The sequence below is a fragment of the Rhinopithecus bieti genome, unplaced genomic scaffold, assembly GCF_001698545.2.
Source record: "Rhinopithecus bieti isolate Rb0 unplaced genomic scaffold, ASM169854v2 scaffold_26426, whole genome shotgun sequence".
NCBI lineage: Eukaryota > Metazoa > Chordata > Mammalia > Primates > Cercopithecidae > Rhinopithecus > Rhinopithecus bieti.
The window spans coordinates 101,103-124,103 of record NW_016811945.1 but is presented as its reverse complement, the minus strand read 5'-3'; the positions used below and the strand labels follow the sequence as shown (position 1 = coordinate 124,103).

The 23,001-nt window shown below is 52.7% G+C and overlaps 1 protein-coding gene across 1 annotated transcript in view; it reads right to left on the bottom strand.

Annotated features, from left to right (window-relative positions):
- Positions 1 to 23,001, bottom strand: part of PLA2G4E (phospholipase A2 group IVE) — a 64,895-nt gene continuing 41,894 nt past the window's right edge. The window contains exons 6-20 of the mRNA XM_017895399.1: positions 21,435 to 21,477; positions 19,932 to 19,995; positions 18,884 to 19,062; positions 18,693 to 18,779; positions 18,299 to 18,336; positions 15,918 to 16,053; positions 14,176 to 14,312; positions 11,580 to 11,802; positions 8,981 to 9,095; positions 8,285 to 8,422; positions 7,200 to 7,307; positions 6,085 to 6,288; positions 4,727 to 4,893; positions 3,322 to 3,505; positions 1 to 2,423 (exon numbers count right to left, since the gene is read on the bottom strand). Coding sequence (XP_017750888.1) covers positions 2,203 to 2,423; positions 3,322 to 3,505; positions 4,727 to 4,893; positions 6,085 to 6,288; positions 7,200 to 7,307; positions 8,285 to 8,422; positions 8,981 to 9,095; positions 11,580 to 11,802; positions 14,176 to 14,312; positions 15,918 to 16,053; positions 18,299 to 18,336; positions 18,693 to 18,779; positions 18,884 to 19,062; positions 19,932 to 19,995; positions 21,435 to 21,477 — 2,044 coding nt within the window. The 3' untranslated portion in view covers positions 1 to 2,202. The remainder of the gene's footprint in view (positions 2,424 to 3,321; positions 3,506 to 4,726; positions 4,894 to 6,084; positions 6,289 to 7,199; positions 7,308 to 8,284; positions 8,423 to 8,980; positions 9,096 to 11,579; positions 11,803 to 14,175; positions 14,313 to 15,917; positions 16,054 to 18,298; positions 18,337 to 18,692; positions 18,780 to 18,883; positions 19,063 to 19,931; positions 19,996 to 21,434; positions 21,478 to 23,001) is intronic.

Below are 23,001 nucleotides of genomic sequence, written 5' to 3'. Positions count from 1 at the left end.
CCCATGTGGCCATTTTATTCCATGCACAAATAATATGATGATTTTATGAACCTCATTTCACAAACTTTTGATGAATCCAAGGCGTGGCAGCCTTCACCCTACAATAAAGAAGTCCTGTCTGTTGCTTGGCTCACTCTTTGGTACTTGAAGGAGAGTCTGTTGCAGTCAGAAAGAAAAGATGTCAAAGTGGAGGCAGCCAGTTGCTCTGGTGGAGGGGAGGGCTGGTGTCCCAGGTTAGCATTTCCTGGGTGGGGACCAGTTTTGCAGGTCCAGAGCTCAGTTTATCAGTGGCTCAAGGGAGCACTGATTCAGACTTTCCAAGCTCATGGGAGGGAGTGGCATAAATCCATGCCTCTCAAACTTTCATACGCATAGGAATCACGGGGGGCATGGGGGTGGGAATCTCCTGAAAACGCAGCTTCTGATTTAGTACAGCTGGGCTGAGGTCTGAGATTCCACATTTCCAACCAGCTCCCCACTGCACTTTGAGTAGCAAGGATGTACATCGGAGGCCAGTTTTTCTAAACTTTTGGTACCTGTCACCACTGGTTTCCTCACAACCCAAAGACTGCTTAGGGAGCGTGGTGGCCCAGAAAGGGGACTCCGCCTTCCAGGGTTGCTGGGCTTCCTGCAGACCTCCTGTCTTTCTGCCTTTCTGCTTTCACCTTCTATCAGCCTGGGCCTGTCAATGGCTCCGGTTATGCATTTCCTTGGTTACGTTCCCAGCCTGAAGGGAGACCTGCTGACTTTGGGCTTCTCTGTGTCCCATGGTTTTCCCAGAGATTCATTAGGAAGCAATCTTCAAGGATGGGCTTCTTCCTCTGAGGACTAACCTAGTCCTTTTTGACTAATTCTTCCTAGTTTCAGTCTCTCTGGGTGACTCTCCAAGGTTGAATGCACTGGCCATGGTGTTGACATGACAGACAAAAGGAATTACATTTAGAAATAAGTAATCCTGTCTGGCAGCCAGAGATGGGTGGTAAGAGGCTGAGAGACACTCTTGAAGCAGGGTCGTCAGTGAGCACCGACAGCTGGAGTGGGTAGTGCTGAATGCATTGCCTGCCTGGCACCCAATCTCATTTACCTGCAGCCTGCCTGACCTTGCTGAACTCCATCCCAGATCCTCATTTGGTGAACCTGGACTGTAGACTTGGGCTTTGCCTAGCATTTCTTTGGAGTTGGATGCTTGGGCATGGCTGCCTGGTCATGATCACATGGATCACCAGCCCTGGAGCTCTGCGTAGCTGGAGAGAGCCACTGAAACCGGCCACCTATTTGGGTTTGTTGTGGCAGAGACTGGTTTATCTCTAGGGCTGCATCCAGATCTTCTAGCTTCATGTTTCCTATTAATACCCCGATTCATAACAATAAAAATCACGAAATATAATTGCCTATAAAAATAATGAGACTAGGGCCAGGATTGGTGGCTCATGCCTGTAATCCCAGCACTTTGGGAGGCCGAGGCAGGTGAATCACCTGAGGTCAGGAGTTCAAGACCAGTCTGGCCAACATAGCAAAACCCTGTCTCTACTAAAAATACAAAAAATTAGCTGGGTGTGGTGGCGGGTGCTTGTAATCCTGGCTACTTGGGAGGCTGAGGCAGGAGAATTGCTTGAACCCAGGAGGCAGAGGTTGCAGTGAGCCAAGATTGTGCCATTGCACTCCAGCCTGGGCAACAGAGCGAGACTCCGTCTAAAAAATAAACAAAAATCACAAGACTAGAACCACCTTAAATTTTAGAGTGTTTTTCCAGGGAAATGCAGAGTGCCCTCAGGTCCTCCTGTGCATTTCTCTAGGCCTGCCACATGAAGTGGGGGGCAAAGAGAGGAGGGCTGCCAGCCCTGGGCTCTGCCTCTGAGTCGAGGTTTCTAGGGGCCCAGCCTCTTCCTCAGGCTTTTCCTCTCCACAGACGTCTAGCAGCCTGTGGCTATGAGACCACCTTCTCTATAGGGAAACACTTAGAGAAACTCTAGTGGGTATAAAACCCCAACAGGGCTTCTCTCTCTCTCTCTCTCTCTCTCTCTGTCTCTGTGACTTTCTTAACTTTTAAACATTTTTATTTTTCATTAGAAAGCCCAGGCCAACCTGCTCACACCCATTGCCAGAGAGCAGAGCTGGCTGCGTAGTAACCTGGTCAGCCCTGATGGGTCCTGTGCCTCTGACGGTAGAAGCTGACACAGAATAGGGGAGACTCCCTGGGGCCTAGGAGGGACACTGGCCCTTCAGGCGCTTCTTCTTCTCCACTGCGAGCCGCAGAGCCTGGAGGAGAGTGTCCTGATTATTCAGGATGTTGTACTCTGAGAGTTTCACCAGCTTGTCGAAGGTGGCCTCTGTGTACGTCAGCTCCTTGGTGGCATATGGAGTTTTGGGACCATAAATGTCCACCTGGCCCTGCTCCAGCTCCTCAGGGCTTCGCTCTACACCTGCGGGCAGCAGGAGGACTTGTTATAGACTCTGTCATGTTAGGTTGGAATGACTTGTTGCCACATCTCTCCCCAAGGCCCACCAACCTGCACTCACGGACACACATACCTGCATGAACATGTGTACACACGCATACCCTCACACACACACCTGCATGAACATGTGTACACACGCACACCCTCACACACACCTGCATGAACGTGCACACGCACACCCTCACACACACACCTGCACGAACATGTGTATTACAACGCCACACCCTCACCACCACAACTGCATTGAAACAGTGTGTAACCAACACGACCCCACACCCTCCACAACCACCTGCCATGAACATTGGGTAACACACGCAACCCTTTCCAACACCACACTGCTGACTGTGTTTTTTAACAAAAACCACGCGACACCCTCACCAACAACCCACACCTGGCATTTTGAAAAAAACAGATGTTACCACCAGCCCCACGCCTTCAACACCACCACAACCTTGCATGAAAAAACATGGTAAACACGCAACAAACCCTTCACACAACCACACTGCATGAACAATGTGTCATGTGTACACACGCACACCCTCACACATACACCTGCACACCAGCAAGCTCCTCAGGGCAGGGTACGGGCTTGCCCATTGGAGGACTGCCCTAGCACCAAGCACAGTACTGGGCACACGGCTGAATGTCAGAAAATGTAGAATGACTGAAAGAATAGGGGATGACATTACCAGCCCATGGGGGTGAGGGAATGGAGGGGCCCTTCTTTGTGAAAGCCAAAGTTGGCTCAGGCTGGAGCTGAGCCAAGCTTCCCCGTTAGTGCTCTTAGCAGACTCTACAGATCTAAAGGCACTCCCGGGCCAAGGGCAGTGCGTGCTGGGAACTGAGTGCAGAGACAGCTCACCTGGTGCCTTGTATTTTTGGAAAGTGTCATTGATGAGTGGGAAGAAAGTCACAATGGGGGCGTCGGGTTCCTGGGGGTTCTCCATCAGGTAGCATTCCTTGAGATTTTCATTCTCATCTGGCAGCTCGTATTTGGGGAAGGGGATGTTCTGCACAGTGCAGTACTCACAAGTTTGTTTCAGGGGCTGGAACAGCACAGAGGGTGTGTTTGAGCATGAGGAGGAGTGGGAGTGGAGAAGCAACACAGAGTTCTTAGCCCCAGCTTCCTGACTGCCCCAGCTAACAACTCAGTTCCCCAGCTGCTTTGCCAGTGTGTGGTATTTTGAGACTAAAGCCAGGTCAGGACAAAAGGCCTGAGGTAGTAGGTTGACGCGCCTCCAGCTGCAAGCTGCTTCCCCAAGTAAAATGGACAGAAGCCCTTTCGATGGTGTTCCCATCCAAACACAGACTTGGGTGGATGTGGTGTGTAGCGTGGAAGGGTGACTGGAACCAGGCCATACACAGCCAGAGCTACCCAGGCCCCCGTGGGATGTGCATGGGCTTTGGAGCTGACAGTAGTACAGGGCTAGAAAAGACTCTGCAAGGGCATCTCTGAAAGCATGATGTCGCGGGAAGAGTACTGCCTTAGAGCGTCAGAACCCCCCAGTTCTGCCCCTCGTTCCGCTGCTCACTAGCTGTGCGATCTTAAGCAAGTCTCTCTGTGCCTTGGTTTCCTCATCCATAACACGAGAAACGATAGCAGTTGTGCCATCTCCCTCCGAGAGCTGGTGTAAGGGCCAAATGAGATCACACGTAGGAAAGTGCACTGTCACCCATTTACATACTTAGATTGTTTTCATTGTTGTCTGTTGGTCTGTCTACACTTTCCTTCCCCTGGCTTCAGGGTAGGACTGTATACACATAGAACTTTCCAAAGTAAATAAAAATAAATAAAAACCTCTGGTCCTGACAAGTGCCCTCCTCTCCCCGCCACTGTTCCGTTCCCCCTGAGAGCACTTGAGTCTAATTCATGGAGGGTCATATACCCTGGGGGAAGGGAGAGTGTGATCATTTTGAAAATAGGATATTACAAGCTCTTGAATAGAATGGGCTCTACTAAGGTTATTTTTAAAAACTCATTTTTTGTAGCTGAAGAATTGCCAAATATGGCAAATGCTCCAAGGCAAGAGTAAAATTCGAACTTGCTAAGTCAACGTGGGCCCCGTGGTGTGTGAGAGCCGGCTGGCGGCCCATGAAGTCTGGGTGTCTGGCTGCCCATCATGACTGCTGCTTGGATTTCTCTGATGCTGTCTGGGGGTTGTCGAGAGCGTGCCTCTTCCCAATTCACAGTGAGTGAGGCCGCTGACGGCGGGGCCCATCTCAGGAGAGGCTGCAGCCCGTGCTCAGGATGGAGGCTGTGCACTTGCCTTTGTCTGGGACCCAGCACAGTAGTTGAGGTGGATGATGAGGTCGACTTTTCGCTCTGGCCTGAGGAGGGGCGGGTAGCTGGAGTTGACAAAGAACGCAGTGTCCAGCAGGCACAGGTGGTTTGCGGACTCGGTCAGCTGGTTTGGGAAACCATCCAGCACTGTGTCTGAAAGCCAAGTCTTCCCGTTACCGACACACCTGGTGCCCTGACCTCAGTCAATGGACAGAGGCACCTCGGGAGATGGAGTGCCCTGTCTGGAGCGTCCTTCGCCTCAGCCTGACCAGGATGCCCACTGAGTTCCAGTGCCCTCTGGGTGGGCTGAGGAAGAATAGCGCTATCTTGGGCTTTTAGCTAGTCTTTTATGGGATGTTCATACTTGTGGAGTGTGAGGGGCTTAAGACCACCCATAAATAGTGTAAACCCTGGGCCCTGAGTCAGCTGTCGCATTGGCCCCAGATGGTGAGGATGAGGCTTAACAGGTCAGGCTCAAGCAGCCATTTGCAGGCCATGGCCAATTAAAATACTAAAGAAGGTGAAGGTCAATGTCTTAGAGCCTCAGCACCAGAGGAGGCAGCACTGAGCTGATGCTTCAGGACCACAGTTCAAGGCCTGGCTCTGCTGCTTACCACTTGGGTTCCTGAGCTGGGCCATCCCTGCCCAGTTCCAAGGGGGCACCACTCACTGTATCTTTATTTATTTATCTATTTATTTATTTATTTTGAGACAGGGTCTTGCTCTATTGCCCAGGCTGGGGTGCAGAGGCGTGATCATGGTTCATTGCAGCCTTGACCTCCTGGGCTCAAATGATCCTTCCGTCTCAGCGCCCAAGTAGCAGGGACTACAGGTGCTCATCACCATGCCCAGCTAATTAAAAACAATTTCTTTTTAAGAGATGGGGTCTCACTATATTGCCCAGGCTGGTCTCAAACTCCTGGACTCAAGAGATTCTCCAGCCTTGGCCTCCCAAAGTGCTGGGGTTACAGGTATGAGTCACTGTGCCTGGCACCACTCATATTAAAGGGCACCCCCAGAGCACAACTACAGAAAGGAAGACCCCCTGTTTCCCCATCTATAACATGGGGCCAACTTCTACCTGCTAGGACTGTTGTACAGATTCTGTATAGAATTGCTGTACAGATGCCGTGAGTTAAGTACCCACACCACTCCCTGCTGCCAGACCCATACAGTGTTCAAGACAACACCACCAAATGTGGAAAACACGGTGGGGAGAGGGCTGCCTGTCCCAGTGAACATAGCCAGAGAAGTTTGCTTATTCTTTCTCCATGGCAGCCTTGACATCCACATCTTCCTCCTCCATATGGAGGCAGGCCTCAAGGAGTAGCCAGGTAGGGTTACCTTTCCACCTAGAGAACTGGCCATTCTGGAGGTAGTTGGTGTGCAGCTGCAGCCCAGACAGGAAGTTGTGAAACTCAGACACGAAGGACCGATGGGTAAGGATTTCTCGGAAAGAGTTGGACAGCCATGACCCTGGGATCACTACCGTGGTCTCCAGGATGTTAGCATCACATTTGGGGATTTCGGGCAGGATTGGCTCGTCTTCTGCAGGGGAGGGAGGGATGAAGGGCAGGTCATGAGAAGTGGGGTCCCCAGTTTGCCTACATGAAGCCCCCACATGGTTGCCTGGCACCCAGGGGTGAGCAATGTAAAAGCAGCTCATACCTTCCTTGCTGGGCTCTCAAGGCCCCGGCACTGGGGTTAGGAGGACCCAGGTGAGAGACATGGAGAAAGCGGGGAGGCAGTAGAGAGGGAGAGGGAGCGAGACAGGTAAGAAGGGTCCTGGAGAGGACAGGGAGTTTCAAAGAGCGACCTGTGACTGCCATAAATCCTACTCTCCTCACTTCTCCTGGGTGCCAGGAGCCTTGCCTCTGGGCCTTGGCACAGGCATCACTCACCTACAGTCACCCTCCCCTCCAGTCAGGGAAGACACTGTAGCCCCAGCTGCCTTCCTGTGTCTTAGGCCGTAGGGGACGATGCGGAAACATGTGGCAGGGGACCTCGTCCTCAGTTCATGATCCACACCCCGCCCCCCATCACCCAGCCATGAGGGAAAGCCAGGGGTCACCCATCACCCAGCCATGAGGGAAAGCCAGGGGTCACCCATCACCCAGCCATGAGGGAAAGCCAGGGGTCACCCATCACCCAGCCATGAGGGAAAGCCAGGGGTCACCCATCACCCAGCCATGAGGGAAAGCCAGGGGTCACCCATCACCCAGCCATGAGGGAAAGCCAGGGGTCACCCATCACCCAGCCATGAGGGAAAGCCAGGGGTCACCCATCACCCAGCCATGAGGGAAAGCCAGGGGTCACCCATCACCCAGCCATGAGGGAAAGCCGGGGGTCACCCATCACCCAGCCATGAGGGAAAGCCGGGGGTCACCCATCACCCAGCCATGAGGGAAAGCCGGGGTCACCCATCACCCAGCCATGAGGGAAAGCCGGGGGTCACCCACCGATGTCCTGCACTTTCTCCCTTGTCCACCTGTGGAAAAACTCTTCTGAGGTGTGTGACAGGTTCCAGGCATCCAGCAGGTTCAAGGAGAAGATGCTGCTCCACAGGCCTGGGAGCCAGGGCCAGCATGAGCAGCTCCACCCCACAGCCCCAGACCCCACCGACACTCACACTTGATTCCCCCACTCCCTGCCGGCCCCCACAAGCCTGGCTGCTCCGCAGGTAGGACAGACTTCCACATCCCTCTCCCCTTCCCCGTGCAGCTCAACACAGTGACTGAGAGTCTCAGTCTTCAGCTCTTCCCTTCCCTCCCCTCACTACCTCAGCAGGGATTTAATGCTGGCAAGTGAGTGAGAAGCCAGAGTTCAGAGTTCAAGCCCAAGTGTTTTGACTATAGTTTTCTAAACCACATGCTCAACGGCATAGGTGTTCAGGGGAAGGAGAGGCCACTGTGGGCTGGGGGTTTCTGGGGGAAGAAGTGATGGGACTGAGGTGGATCTTCCAGGATGAGTTGGTTTGGGATAGACAGAAGGGGAGGGCACAGACAACTGATTTAAATAAGGGCGTGTTCGGGCTGTGAATGTGGGTCTGTTTCTGAAGAAGCCCTTTGACGGGCACAGCTAAGACTCTGAAGGGAAGAACTTGAGTGGGTCCTGCATTAGGTGGGCCCGGCTCCTGAAGGACCGAGGCTCTTAGGGTGGGAGGCTGGGCCAGGCTTCCCTGGTGACCCTGCCCCTTACCCTGTGGTCTCCCTGGACCCTCGGGTCCCAGGTATGGGTTGGCCCCTGGAAGTAGGCACGCTGCTGCCTGAAGCCAGATGGGGAGTGGGTGGGAGTTACACAAGCTTCCGTCTGAGTCTGCTATTCCCAGTGTGGTGCTGAGTGAGCAGACAGCAGGGAGACTGCTGGAGACCAGGAAATTGGGAGAGGCCCCCGACCAACTCTGGTTCCCAGTGACTTGGGACCTCTCCTAGGATGAGGCAATGCTGGCAAGTGCGCCGAGTGTCACATAATCAGGGGCCAACCCAGGGCGGCCCAGCGCTGAGACAGCAGCCCCCTGTCATTCTGCCAATTCCAAGGCAGTCACCTAGCATGTAGCAGATTCGGGACTCCGGGATCCTCTTCACTAGCCGCCCCATGAAGAACTCGGAGCCGAAGAGCTCAGAAGGGATGAAGGCCCCATACTTCTGCAGACCCACCTCGTAGGGGGAGAACTCGAACCACTCTGCACATGAAGCAGCAGGACAGGGGGTCAGTCTCGGGCCAGGGAGCTGTCCACACAGCCGGGCCCCCCTCCTGCCTGCAGGCACTGGCTGCGGCCTTGGGAAGCCTGGGACAGGGAGACCGCAGTTCCCCCAGAGGACACATGGGGGCACCCTTGGCCGGCTTCTGCTGGCATGGTAAGGCTCAGCTTGGCAAGGGGGATGGCTCATTTGCACCTCAGAGCCTGTTGAATGGGACAAAAACTGACCCTGAAGCAGGGCAGGTCTCTCGAGTCTCTCCCTGTGGGCAGCTTAGAAATGTCTTCCTTTCACAACCTTTGTCTTCCCCAGTCCCATCCAACAGATGCCCAGGGAAGCTGCAGACAGTGCCTGTCGGCCTCACCCTTGCAGCAGTGCAGATTGGGATAGCAAAGGTGATTTCTCCAGCTGTGTGCACAGTCTGGATGTAAAGGTTGACAAAGATGGATGGGATTGGGGGACCTGGAGGTGATGGGTGCTTTTGCCCACCAAGAAGGGACCCCCCCCCCCGACACTTGTAAATCACCAGCCACTGGTGTTACCTCTGAAGTCCTGGTTGCTTACATCATCCTTGACATTGATGGTGAGGTAGATGGGCAGGGGGTTCTGGCCACAGCTCAAAGCAGCACGCTGATCTGACAGTTTGCATTCATTTCTCTGTAAGGAAACAAAATGGTTAAAGAGAAGCAGCAGCCCAGGCTGTGGGGGAGGCAGTGCAGAATGAGAGGACAATCTGGACCCCTGCAGCCACTTCCTAGCTCCTGAGCTCACCGGGGCGCTGTATCGGCCCCAGCTGACACCAGCCAAATCACTCTGAAAAGGCACCCATGGCATAGGAACCACCTTCTCAGGCTGCCCACCACCAGACAGGGGCCAGGACTGGATCCGCAGTTTAGGACAGTCCCTCAGAGTCCCAGGGTCTTGGTCTCGGGGGTGAGCAGATAAAGAGGAAGGGGTGGGAGAGGCTAGCACTGCCCATCTTCTGCCCCACCGTCTTCCCTCTGCTAGAACTGGAGCAGCTCCATTTTTAGCAGCTCCATTTTCTTTTCAATCAGCTCGGCGTGTTGAGCTCCCTCAACTGAGGGGTAAAACTTGGGGAAAAGAAGTTTCCCTTCCTCTGCTCCCCTCCCCTCCCTTTCTTTTCTTTCTTTTTTTTTTTTTTTAACAAAAGACTTAGGACTTGAGCACTAGATGGTGGCTGAGGTCCCTCTAATCCCCGGAGCGGGGAGCCTTGCTGATCAGCCCGGGCCACAGGCCGCCTCCCAAAGTGAATCAGCCACTGCAGACAAGGCGGAATCCAGGTCTTAGAGGCCCAGGCTCTGACCCCAGGCCAAGCAGCTGACTTCTGGGTGACCAACCCTGGTCACTCAAGTGTGTGAAGGCTACAGAACCCGTATGGAATGGCAAACACGTGCATATGCCCAATGACATGTGGGTCTCCTTTGAAAGCAAACAGGGTCATCACTGGGCCCAGAGATCTGGGCATCACAAAACCGACTGTCCTGGTAGTAAAGCTGCAGGCTCAGGGAAGAGCCGGTCCACATTCTTTGTCAAGGGGGCCCAAGGGAAAGGGGCTCCTGTCCTGGCCAGAGCGCAAGAGCAGAGGCCTCTCAACATCAACCCTGCCCTTGCTTTCCTGGGAACCCAGCTCTTTCCCACCAAATCCCCAGAATGCTGAGACTCCTGATGTCGGAAGACTTGGTGCTTCCTCCTCATCATATGCGGCACTCACGATTGTTACAATATTGTTGAAAATGTTAACTAGCACTTATTGACGTAATTCCCACTTAAGGAATAGTAAAGAGCAGGGCCTGAATTTCAACCCCATCCTGCCTGAATCCCAAAGCTGACGCCCTTGGCTTCTGCCTGCTCTGCTTCACAGGGAGGACAGGTTAGGTAGTGGGTTGTAACAGGGGCAGGGTGGGTGGGATCCATCAGAAGTGGCGGGCGCCTCGGGTTGGAAGCCATGTCCAATTCCTTTCTGGATCCCCATTTGCCAGCACAGTTCCTGGCATGCAGGAGGTACTCAAGTAATTTAATTGAAGGAATGAGGGAAGATTGAAGATGAGGGTCCAGTCATTCTCAGTTGCTCAAACTGTCTGGCCTTCTGGAAGATGGGACCTACTATTATAAAAAATAATTGCTGCAATAATTTTCTGGCAAGTTCTCATTTGAATTCAGAACTCCCCAGACACCTTTGGAGTAGAGCAGAGAAACATAGGCCTGGATAGAGGTTAGGTGGGAAGCTCTCCTTTGGGGCCAAGCAACAGCAAAAGTTGGTTCATCTCAGCTTGTGCAGCCTAAAGGGCACAGGTGTCAGCTGAGCCCACCCTGATGTCCAGGATCACAACACCCCTTGGGGATCCCTCTGCTCTGCCAACTGTCCAGGAAAAGGACCAGCCTGGTTGGGTCACAGTTCTCACAGCAGCAGCCACCCAACACAGGCTGGTCCTCTTCTTGGGCACGTATTAGTCAGATCATTGGATCTCAGAATAGGAAGGAACCTCACTGGGCCCATTGGTGGCTGCAAGAATGAGCCCCGCAGACCTCCAACTGCAGAGAGTGTTATTGACTAAGGACCCCAGCTGCTGTGCTCTGAAATCCACAGCTGAGTCTGTGCTGAGGCTGCACTTCCTGTGACTGAGTGGGGCAGGAATACTGAGGCTGGCCCGTTCTGGGGGACGCGGGACTCCTGTGACAGCCAGCTTTGGCTGGAGGACCCTCCAAAGGCCTTGCAGACCCCACCGTGGTCTGGGATGCTGCCGCCTGATCTTTCTTCCTCTCCCCACCCCTAGGGTAAGAGTCGCTTCTCTGCGTCACTGCTCTCCAGTCTTCCCCAGCTTCATCTCCATTTTTCCCTCTCAGGTGTCTTGGCATGGCTCTCAGAGGACGTGCTGCCTCCAGGCAGGTTTGCCTCCAACATGAGGGTCTCAGCCGTCCTCTAAAGGGTACACGGGAGACAATCCCACCACCTTCCTCCGGCTTAGATTCCGACACCTTATGGGTCTTCCAGCCCGAGGATACTCCCGCAGGTCTAACCTAACTCCCTGTGAGCAGTGAAAGTCCTGACTCCCCTGAGGACGAAAGAGAGCCAGGCATCAGCCAGGGCAGGGTGGGGCCCGGGAGAAGCTGAGCGCCTACCTCGTCCCCCAGGCAGGTCTCTATCAGCAGGCCCCAGAAGTCTGTAAAGGTGACCCTGTAGCCTTCCTGGCTGCGCTGCCGGAGCTCCTCCCGGAATTTGAGGAGCTGGTCTGGGAACAAGGAGGGTAGCTTGTCCTTTACCACGTGTCTCCGGGCCTCAAAGATAGCAGGCTCCAGGTTTTTGGAGGACCAGTCAGGGTCCCGGTACAAAGTAGCCATGGTCCTGGAGAGAGACAGCACAACTGACAGGGCTGCCCTGGCCCTTGTCTGATCAGTCCTGGACCCGGGCAGGAGGGAAGGTAGGCAGGCCACTGGGAACCCTAACCTGCCAGGAGGGGAACCTGGAGAGCAGGGGTGAGGCAGAGGCCTGGCAGGCAGCGAGGAGCAGGGGAAGGTGAACATTATTACTCATAATCACAAGTGCTACCAGCTCTCGAATGCCCACTGTGTGCCAGGCATAACAGTGGTTACGATGAAGATTCTAGATCCAGATCTTTCTGGATCAAGCCAGGCTCTACCGCTCACTAGCTTTGTGATCTTGGGCAAGCTACTTAATCACTGTTCCCTTCAGTTTTCCTGTCTGTGGAATGGGGAGAATTACAATAATTGTACCTGCTTCATAGAGTTCTGGTGAAGACTACATGAGCTAAGGTGATGTGGGGTAGTTAGAACAGTGCGTGGCACAAAATACATGCTGGAGCCCACATTGAAACCCAGCCTTGGCTGATTTCAGGTCCTGGCTCTTTCTACTCTGCCACGTTAATTCCTGTAATTCTCATGTTGAATGAGGATTTATTTCCCTTTCTCCTCTTAACTTACATGTTGGTTGCAGGGGGAGCAAAACAAAGAGGTGATCCCGCTAGCCCTGGGTCTGGCCTCAGTCTGCCTCTCTTTGGCCTGGATCCAGCTTTTCTATGTCAGGACAGGGAAGGGTCCTTTTCATTCTGTGCCCGAGAACGACCTCCCTGGCAGTGGAGCTAGTCTGCGGCTTCACATTTAAGGAAACGGGCCTCTTCCCTCACAGGACTTGTTTTTGGGAAGGTGGGAGGTGGTCAGGAGACTTTTCAACAAAAAGCACCCTGCTCTCCATAAGCTTCACCCACTAATTTTATACTTTAAAAAAGCTTCCAGAAGCCATCGCAAATGAGTTTTTAAAAGAATATGCCTTGTGTTTTCCCCAGGCCAGGGGGCCCCACCCATCCCACGCTGGCTGGGCCTGAGTTCCTCCTGCTTTCTGTCTATCGCACAATAGTCCAGGAGGACACAGGTGCCCCTCGACCTGCTGGAAGCAAGTTACCTTCTTAGCCTACTACCTGGGACAGCCATTTAGCGTGGAGGTTAAGGATGTGGGCCCATGACTGGGTTCAAATTCCACTCCACTGCTCATTAACTGAGCATCCCTGGCAAATTACTTTGTTTCTCCAGCTGAAAAATAACGACAGCGCCTCCCTCATAATTTTTGCGAGGAAGAAACAAGATGAGCCATAGGAAGCAGTGACTCCAGTGCTTAGCAAGAGGCAAACAGCTCCTTCTGTCCCACCTGGGCTGGTGCTTCTGTCCCCTGGGGAAGTGTGTGGCACAGGAGCCCTTGGCTTTCCAAGGCCCATTCACATCCACTTGCTCACATGGGGGCTACCCAGAACTCCTCCAGTATACAAGGCACAGCAAGGGACTTTGGGGCTCACAGGCCCACCAGTCACAGACAGGACACGGTCCTGCTTGATAGGCCACGCTGAACCAGGGCCACAGGACGATTTTGATGGGCCCCACAAAAAACATTGATTTTTTTTTTTTTTTTTTTTTTTTTTTTTTTTTTTTTAGAGACAAGACCTCCCTATGGGGCCCAGCCTGGTCTTGAACTCCTGGCCTCAAGCAATCCTTCTGCCTCTGCCTCCCAAAGTGCTGGTATTACAGATGTGAGCCACCATACCTGGCCACATAAAAAAATTAAAATTTATATTTCATGACTCTGTTATATAAAGACAAATGTATTCATATTATTTATTAAAACATTTTCTTCAACCTCTAAGTTTGTTAATGAAACGATCCTGATTTTGAAAGAAATTAATCTATTTTTGTGGGTCCCTAAAGGTACAGTGGGCTGCAGGCACTGTGCCTTCTGTGGGGAAGCTGACCTCACCCTGGCCTCCCTGTGGGGGAACCCAGTGCTCAGCTCCCGGCCCTGCTCACCAGCAGAGGGTGAGCAGGAGGGAGCTCAGCCACAGGGCCCTGCCCGTTGCATGTCCCCAGCACTATGGGGTCATGTTCCTGGGTCCATACCACAGCCCCAGGGAAACAGTAACACCACGAAAGGCCAGCGCATACAGTGTCTCTGGCATATTTAGTAGTGGGAGAGCCTCTTACACCCCCTGCATGAGGTTAGAGCTATTGTTATCCCCACTGTGCAGATATAGAAACCGAGCCTCCAAGGAGTCAAGCTCCATGTCCAAGGCCACACCGCTGCACCTGGGGCACTTCCCAGGCTTCAGGAGTAACTTTGTTTTTGGGTAGCAGGGAGGAGCTTCACCTGAGACCCCAGGCCAGCCTGTTTGCAGCTTGCTCTGGGCTCCACAGACAGTGGCTCACGTCTCCTTACCAGGTGGCCCCCGACAGGCCAGTGATGTAGCTGGCACAGTCCAGGAGGTTCAGCTTCTGTAGCCCCAGCAGGTGGCCATACATGGAGGTCATGGATCTTGTTCCACCCCCAGTGGCCATGATGGCTATCAGCGGCACCTGGGGTTACACAGAGGCAGGTGGATGGGGAAGGCTCCACAGGCAAAGCTTGGGAGAAGACTCAGAATGACAGCAGCTTCGAACAATGGAGGAGGCAGAGCTGGCTACAGAGGGCAGGGAGTGCAGCGTTGAGCCACCTGACACCTGCCTTTCCACAGAGCAGTGGGTCTGGAAACAGACCTCAGCTCCACACCCAGTGATTGGTGTCAGTGAAGGACTCTGAAGCCTAACACAGGCTTGGTATTGGTAAATCACAGAAAGCTGTGGCTGGCAGAGTTCTCAGCACTGTTAGTCCAGCCCTCAGTTAACAGGTGATAAAACTGGGGTCCGAGGGGAGTGGGCAGCTTGTTCAAGAACCCTACTAATGTGCGATCCCTCAATGGGAGAAACCAACATCTTCTGTAGCTGGATCTGATGTAGGCACCAGGCCTGGCACATGGCGCCTGCTCAGCAGGTACTGTATGGCAAGGCCAAGAGTCAATGGACTGGTGATGTGGGAAGGAGCAGGGTTGCCAGCTCTGGGTCGACAGAGGTTTAAGAGACCCCTGGAATGTTTCCCTAAAGATAGGGCCAGGCACAGTGGCTCACGCTTGTAGTCCTAGCACTTCGGCAGGCCGAGGTGGGCAGATTGCTTAAGCCCAGGAGTTTAAGACCAGCCTGGGCAACATGGGGAAACCCCATCTCTACAAAAATTACAAAAATTAGCCAAGCATCGTGGCTTGTTCCTGGAGTCCCAGCTACTTGGGAGGCTGAGGTAGGGGGATTGCTTGAGCCTGGGAGGTGGAGGCTGCAGTGAGCTGTGATGGTGCCACTGCACTCCAGCCTGGGCGACAGAGCAAGACTCTATCTCAAGGAGAAAAAAAAAAAAAAAGGAGGGAGAGAGGGGCTCTTTTTCAAGACTCACTCCATCTGTTTTCATTTGAGTGGCGGCTGTAAGAGCCTTCCATTGGCTAAAGCACTATGTCCTCCTCGGGCACCTGCCAGGTCTCTGTCCTCACCTAGGGTCAGCCTCAGAAGGCAGGCGCTTGGAGGGCTTGCCTGCTGCCCAGGGAGTGTGGGCCTTGGTCCACACAAGGGAGGCAACAGAGGGCTGTGACAGAGGCCCACCATCTGCTCCCGCGGGAAGAAGGGGCTGACCTTTGGAGTGCAAGTTGTTTCTCTCCAGCTTCCTAGTGCTGTTATTTCTGGGGGTGTGTCTACCTGTGCAGGTCTGAGAGGAGAGACAACAGGGGAAAGAAGGACCTAAGGCCTTTTGGGTGGAGGTGTGGGGTGCAGGAGGCGGTACAGCTTAAAATGTTTTCCTGGCTGGGGTGAGGAGGGCATTTTGTCCCTGGGCAAGGCCCCTTTAGCCACCGCAGGGGCTCTTAATGCTTGGCGGGAGCCGCTGGGGCTCTGTCCTCTCTCTCTCCATTTCGCTCTCCCCTTCCCTTGTGAATATAAAGCAGAATCACTTCCAGCACAGCTCTCACCAGGGCACCTGTACCTCAGCAGTAAAAGCATCCACAGAGGTGGCGCCTGGGGCAGGGCAGGGCCTGGGTTGGCTGGCAGGGCGTGGTGCTGGAAGGACCAGCTGGGCGCAGGCTGGCCACACCCCTGATTACCTACCTCATCCTCCTGTAGGTCCTCCTCCAACTGCAGCACCTGCTTCAGGGCCTTGGCCACCACCACCTTCCGCTTCTGCAGAAACTCCAGCTCTGCTGGGCACAGGCTGAAGCCCAGCCGCACGTCCGGCATCTCAGGGCTGGAGGGAGAGAGGACTCTGTAGTGGGCCTGCAGCCTCTACCTCCACTGGAGTAGACACAGCTTTAGGGTCCATTGGACCTAGGCTCAAAGCCTACTTCTGCCAGGGACCACTTCTGCGACCTTGGGTCTCTACTTTCTCATCTGTAAAATGGGGGAATCGTGCTGAACTCTCAGCACTGTCTTCAGCACTTAAAGAGATAACAAACGCAAAGCCCCGAAAGCCTTAGCCGGCACCATGCAAGCTGGTACTCAACAAAAGATAACCATTGGCACTGCATTAGGGACACTTTGAGTCCTCTGTCTCCTCGGCCAGATCTGGAAGGTCCAGAAAGTCTTCCCCCAGGTGGCTTCTCTAGCCTAGGACCAGGCATGGGTGACAAGAGGCTCTGAGATCATTTGGCCAAATCCCTCTGAACAAGGCCCCATGGTATGGACTCTTCTGTGCTAGGTAAACAAACTCCCTGTTCCTATGGAGCTCACATTCTTCAATGAGCTCTTCCTGCTCCCAGAATAACAATTATCCTGTGTGTGTGTGCAACTGACAAAAACCGTCACATCCCTGATCTCACCGTGTCACCTCACAGGTCTGCAGGCAGGTGGGGAGGAGCCTCTGTGACATGCCCAGTGCTTGTCCTCTTTTTTGAACCACATCCCTGCCCCAAACAAGTCCAGGCTCCTGGCCTGGCATCCAAGACCCTGCCCGACCTCTCCAAGCTCACCTGAAACTACCCTTGACGCTTCTGGGTCAGGTCCCAGAGCCCCCAGCAGCAGTCCTGTTTCCGGGCCTTGGCACAGGCACCTGCCTTCACCAGAAGTGTCCTCCCTTTGCCCACCTCCAGCCTGTGCATCCTCTGAGGCCCAGCTCCCCAGTGACTCCAGATGAATGTACCTCGACCATTTCCAACTGAGCCTTGGCTCACTAACAAAGCCACATTTCCTTGAAGGCAGGGCCTGGGAGATTTCCATCATGTCTCCTCTTTGTCTAGCACAGGGCTGCAGACACAGCTGTTAGAAAATAATTCTTTCTTTGGCCTCAACAGGGAATAAATAATCATATAACAACCATAATAACAATAACATTAGTTGACATTTGCTGAGCATCCCACTTGTCAGATGGATTACTGAGTACTTCATACGTGCTGTCTAGCTGGATCCTCAGAGCAACCCAGTGATGCACAGGATCCTTGTTATTCTCCCAATGTACAGATGAGGAAAACGGAGACTCAGTAAGGGTAAAGAGCTTTTCCAAGGGCAAATAACTAATCAAACTGTAAATGGCAATCATGGCCACTTGATTTCTGACAGTCAAGATTTCTGAAAACAATGTTGTTTTCAGGAGATGGTGCTGAGACAACTGGATATCCACATGCCAAAAAACGAGGTTGAGCCCCTCTTGTACACTGTATAGATGAATTACCTAAAAATTGATCATAGACCTAAATGTGAAAGCTAAAACTAAACAAGTCTTAGAAAAAAAACATGGGAATACATTTTCAGGACCTTGGTCGGGCGCGATGGTGCACACTTGTAATCCCAGCACTTTGGGAAGCTGAGAAGGGTGGATCACTCGAGGTCAGGAGTTCAAGACCAGCCTGGCCAATACGGTGAAACCTCATCTCTACTGAAAATACAAAAATTAGCCAGGTGTAGAGGTGCGCACCTGTAATCCCAGCTACTGGGGAGGCTGAGGCAGGAGAATTGCTTACCCCAGGAGGCAGAGGTTGCAGTGAACCGAGATCGCACCACTGCACCCCAGCCTGGGCGACAGTGAGATTTCATCTCAAAATAAAATAAAATAAAATAAATAAAAATTTCAGGACATTGAATTAGGCAATGATTTCTGGTTTCTTAGATGTGACACCAAAAGCACAAGTGACAAGATAAAAAAACAAATTTCATCAAAAGTAAAGTCCTTTGTGCTTCCAAGGACACCACCAAGAATGTGAAAAGATGAGCCATAGAATAAGAGGAAATATTTGCAAATCATATATCTGACAAGGGATTTATATCTGGCATATGTCAAACACCCTTACAACTTAACAATAAAAACACAAATAACCCACATAAAAAGTGGGCAAAAGATCTGAATAGAAATGTCTCCAAAGAAGATATGCCAATCAGCCCATGGAAAGATGTTCAACATCTGCAGCCATAGGGGAGATGCAAATCAAAACAGTGAGAAACCACTGCACACACACTAGTATGAACGAGTGAGAGGCACGGACAGAAAGTGAGTACTGTACCAGGGTGTAGACTTCATGTGTAATTCATAACTCTCGCCCTGGGGAGGGAAAGATGAAAAGCTTGTCAGAGGTGACAATTCAGAGCCAAGTGACCCCAGATCCACACTGTCCACCCAGACCCCACTCAGCACACACATGCACACACAGGCACCGCATCCCTGCTTCCCTCTTCTGGACACGATCTCCCCACCATCTTCAACTCAGCCTCCACACACTCTTTGGACCACACTGTAGCTCATCAGTCTCCTGCCTCACAAGACTCCTCCGTCCTGCCTGAGGGAGACCCTCACAAGCCACCTTCCCTCTTGTGCCCTCCCCAGGCTCTCCCCATCTCCCTGCCACAGGAGCTCCAGGGGAAGTAACTCAAGGGCCCTTCCCAGACCCAGGCACTCACCACAGGCAGGGTCATCACCTGACCATCGGAAAGGCAGTCGAGGGGCTGGCTGATGGGGCCGTTCTTGTGAGAGCCGCAGCAGCAAAGCTGGAGGGATGGGCGGGTTCTGTGAGAGGGGCTGGGGGGACTCCTCTGGCACCCCCCACTTGCCCCAGTCCCCCACACCTTCCCCAGTGTCGGCCGCCTTGTACCCCACAGCTCCAGTGACTCTTGGGCACTTCCACGTGCACCTGGGGCTGGAAGTACTTGGGGTAGTGGAAGCAGGCAGAGGTGTGGAAGCAGGCAGAGGTTGGACAGCAGGGTTCCAAGCAAGGCCGGACACGCTGGGTGTTCTGAAAGGACTCGCTCACCATCACCAGAAGGTCCTTCACTGGGAGAGAGGACAAGAGGGGGAGACCCCAGGAGCCTCTCACTCCCCACCCGCAACTTGGTCCAGCAAAAAGCCTATCTGGAGGTGTCCAGGAGGAGTTTAGAATCACCTGGGGCACTGGTTCAAATTCCCCAGAGACTGTCGATCTATAGGGTAGGGCAGGGCCCAGGAACCTGCATTTTAATGAGCTTTATGAGGATGTGGACAAACGTAGTCCCCAGAAAACCCTTTGAGATGCTGAGAAGGTCCTCAGGACCAGTCCTTGGCTCAGCTTTGCCAGAAGATGCCCCAAAGTAACCTGCCCGCTGCCGAGGAGGCAGGCCCTCGGCACACTGTCAGTTTGAGGTAGATGCCTCCTCTATCCTCCCTCCTTCCCTCATGTCTGGTAGCCTGGCATGGGCAACATGGCGGCGGGGAGTAGGGTGGGGGTATGGTATTCATGGATCTCTTAGGTCTCTGCCAGCTCTAAAGTGCTAGGACCCTTTGTGAGCTGTGGTCTGCCTAGAGGAAGGCGCATAGTTAGACGGGCCCTGGGCATCGGGTGCTGACCACCTCACTGACCCAGGCACTCTGAGGTCCCGACAGAGCACGGCACAGATAAGCATGGACAGAGGGGGCAGCACTGGGACCCCAGACCCAGGACATTCCAAGGTTATGTGGGTGCTTGGGAGAACATGCCCTTTACAGAGCAGGCTGGGAGGCCAGGGGCTCGTGACCCCTGGGGGTGAGATGATTCTGAGGAGTTGCGGCCAAGCTTTTGGTCCCCCTGAGCCCAGGAAAGCCCCGGACCAGGCGGAGTCTGATGCTCATGGGCTTCGGAAGCAGCTCCCCCTTGTCCCCCAGTAGGCAGAAAAGGCAAAACAGCTCACTTTTCTCCCTCTTCCTCCGCCTCCTGGATTGTGCATGAACCTCCAGGCAGGAGACTTGTCGAGACTGCAAAAAACAAGGGAGGGTCACTGAGTGTCTGAGTACCAGCCACCTCCTTGCTCTTCCAGGCTGAAGGGAAAGGAAAGACCAGAGGATAAATTCAGCATTGGTCTGACTGGGCTGATGCTGGAGAAAGCAGAGTGTGTTGACCACGTTTTCTGAACCCAGTCAAGGCATGCCATCTCACTCAGAGGTAGGACACTTGACCATGAAGCTGTCCTAGGACGTCTAGGACCCACGGTCACAGTTTACTAGGGGTCAGGTCCTCAGGTGCAGGTCGGGGATCTGACCTGAGGGAATGTTCAACTCTGGCCTTTCAGAGTGAGAGCTTCCAACAAAACAGCCTTGTCAAGGTGCCGAAGCAGACCATACTCCTTTGTCACGCGTTCCCAAAGACTCTTCTTTTTGAGGGAGAGGTCTCCTTGAACCCTGAGGCACTGGATGCATTTAATTAAAATAGCTATACCAACAGCTAAAATACGAATTTTTCTTTTTGACACAGGGTCTCACTCTGTCACCCAGGCTGGAGTGCAGTGGCATAATCACAGCTCACTGCAGCCTCGACCTCCTGGGCTAAAGCGATCCTCCCACCTCAGCCTCCTGAGTAGCTGGGACTACAGACACATGTTACCATGCCTGGCTAATTTTTGTATTTTTTTATAGGGATGGAGTCTCACTATGTTACTTAGACTTGTTTTGAACTCCTGGGCTCCAGTGATCCCCCCATCTCGGCCTCCCAGAGTGCTGGGATTATAGGTATGAGCCACCGTGACTGGCTATGAAACAATTTTTAATACAGAAATTGTGCTTGTAGGCCAGGCATGGTGGCTCACACCTGTAATCCCAGCCCTTTGGGAGGCTGAGGTGGGCAGATCGCTTGAGCTCAGGAGTTTGAAACCAGCCTGGGCAACATGTCGAAACTCTGTTTCTACAGAATACAAAATACAAAATAATAGCTGGGCATGGCAGTGTGCTTGAGCCCGGGAGGCAGAGGTTGCAGTGATCCGAGTTCGCAGCACTGTACTTCAGCCTGGGTGACAGAGTGAGACCTTGTCTCAAAAAAAAAAAAAAAAAAAAAAGGTAAATTGTACTTGTAGAATGACTGGGGTCGTGGGGTACAGGACCAAGACTGAGTCTGAGAGGAGGCTGCAGTTAGTGGGTTCTTTTATTGGGGAGGTTCTTAAGGGGAAGGGTCACTTTTGGGATATGGAGTGCCAGGCCAGCGTGATGTCCCAGCTACCTCTTCCCTCTGTACAGAAGCCCCAGCTCATGCCCCAGTGCTGCCTGTGCCCCATTTGGCTGGCCTCGGTGAGTCTAACTCCTGCAGAGGTCAGGATAGGACAGAGACCAAGCTGGGCCCAGTGTTTTCTCCCTTAGTCCTGTTCCCCTGAGAGCAGCAGCCAGCTGTGGCCTCTGGAGCGACAGGAACCCAGGAAGACAATTACCACCAGCACGCCATTGGTGACGAGGGTCTCAGGTGGAGAGGGACTGAAAAACAAAAGGAGAACTCCTGGTCAATTCTAGCATTCTTGACTGGTTTCTTCTAACGGTGACAAAGGGAGTGAAGAGGGTCAATAACAAAATATCAGAGACTTCTTTGTTCTCATAAAAAATATTAGCTTCAGAAACCTTAGCCTTACAGGTTGTCAGGGAGGAAACTGGCATACATTTGAAACAGAATGTCCAGAAAAAAAAGTAGATTTATAGGTTAGAAGAGTAGGAGAGTTCAATTTTTGTTTTTAAGGATAACTGTTTTTTATGTCCAACCAGATGTAAATGCATGGGTTTAGAAGAATAAATAGGTTGCAAGAAATGGCTGCAACCTGCCAGCTAGAGCCGACATAACAGTTTTGGTAGCAAAAATGATCCATTCCCCATTCTGTGCTTTATTGAACTTATGCATTAACTCGGTCTGACCCAGCCGAGAGGGTGAATGTTAATTGCCCTTGTGTTATAAAGTTGAGAGCATAAGCCTCCAAGATTTCAATTAGCCTGGCAGGGCCCACAGCATCCCTTGTCAAAATTAAGCGCAAGGTGACTGTGTCTCCAGATCAACTTTTTTGTTGTTATTGAGAAGGAGTCTCACTCTGTTGCCCAGGCTGGAGTGCGATGGTGCGGTCTGGGCTCACTGCAACCTCTACCTCCTGGGTTCAAGCAATTCTCCTGCCTTAGCCTCCTGAGTAGCTAGGATTACAGGTGCGTGCCGCCATGTCCAGCTAATGTTTTGTATTTTAGTAGAGACAGGGTTTCACCAGATCAACTCTTATTACCAAGTGTGACATGTTTCATTTTCTAAGCCACTTTCTAATTCAACCCAGGAGTTTTCTCCGCTCTCTAAACATCCTGTCAAATCAAGAATTGGAGGGGAGAGCTTCGATTTTCTTCAATGTGAAATACATAAAGTTGATTTTCATTTGCCAATCAGTTGTTGATGGGAAGTAAGTTCCCTCACATAGTTTGAAGATCCCCTAGGCAGAGGATTCTCCGAGTGGCAGCTGACGAGCCCTCTTGCCCTATCTCCCACCTGTCATCCTCCTTCTGTGCCTGGACTCATCACAAGTATGGGGGGCCCAGCCCTGCCAGGTGAAGAAGAAGGAAGAGTGCCCAGTTACAGGCCAGCTCTCTAAGTCCTCAGCACAGTCATATCTCCAGGATCCTGGGTCATTCTCCTAATTGAAAATGATTGGGGCTGGGCACAGTGGCTCACGCCTGTAATCCCAGCGCTTTGGGAGGCCGAGGCAGGTGGATCACCTGAGGTCAGGAGTTCAAGACCAACATAGTGAAACCCCATCTCTACTAAAAATACAAAAATTAGCCTGGCACGGTGATGTGTGCCTGTAATTACAGCTGCTTGGGAGGTTGACGGAGGAGAATCACTTGAATCTAGGAGGTGGAGGTTGCAGTAAGCTGAGATCATGCCACTGTACTCCAGCCTGGATGACAGAGTGAAAAGAAAGCAAGAAAGCAAGAAAGCAAGGAAGGAAGGAAGGAAGGAAGGGAGGGAGGGAGGAG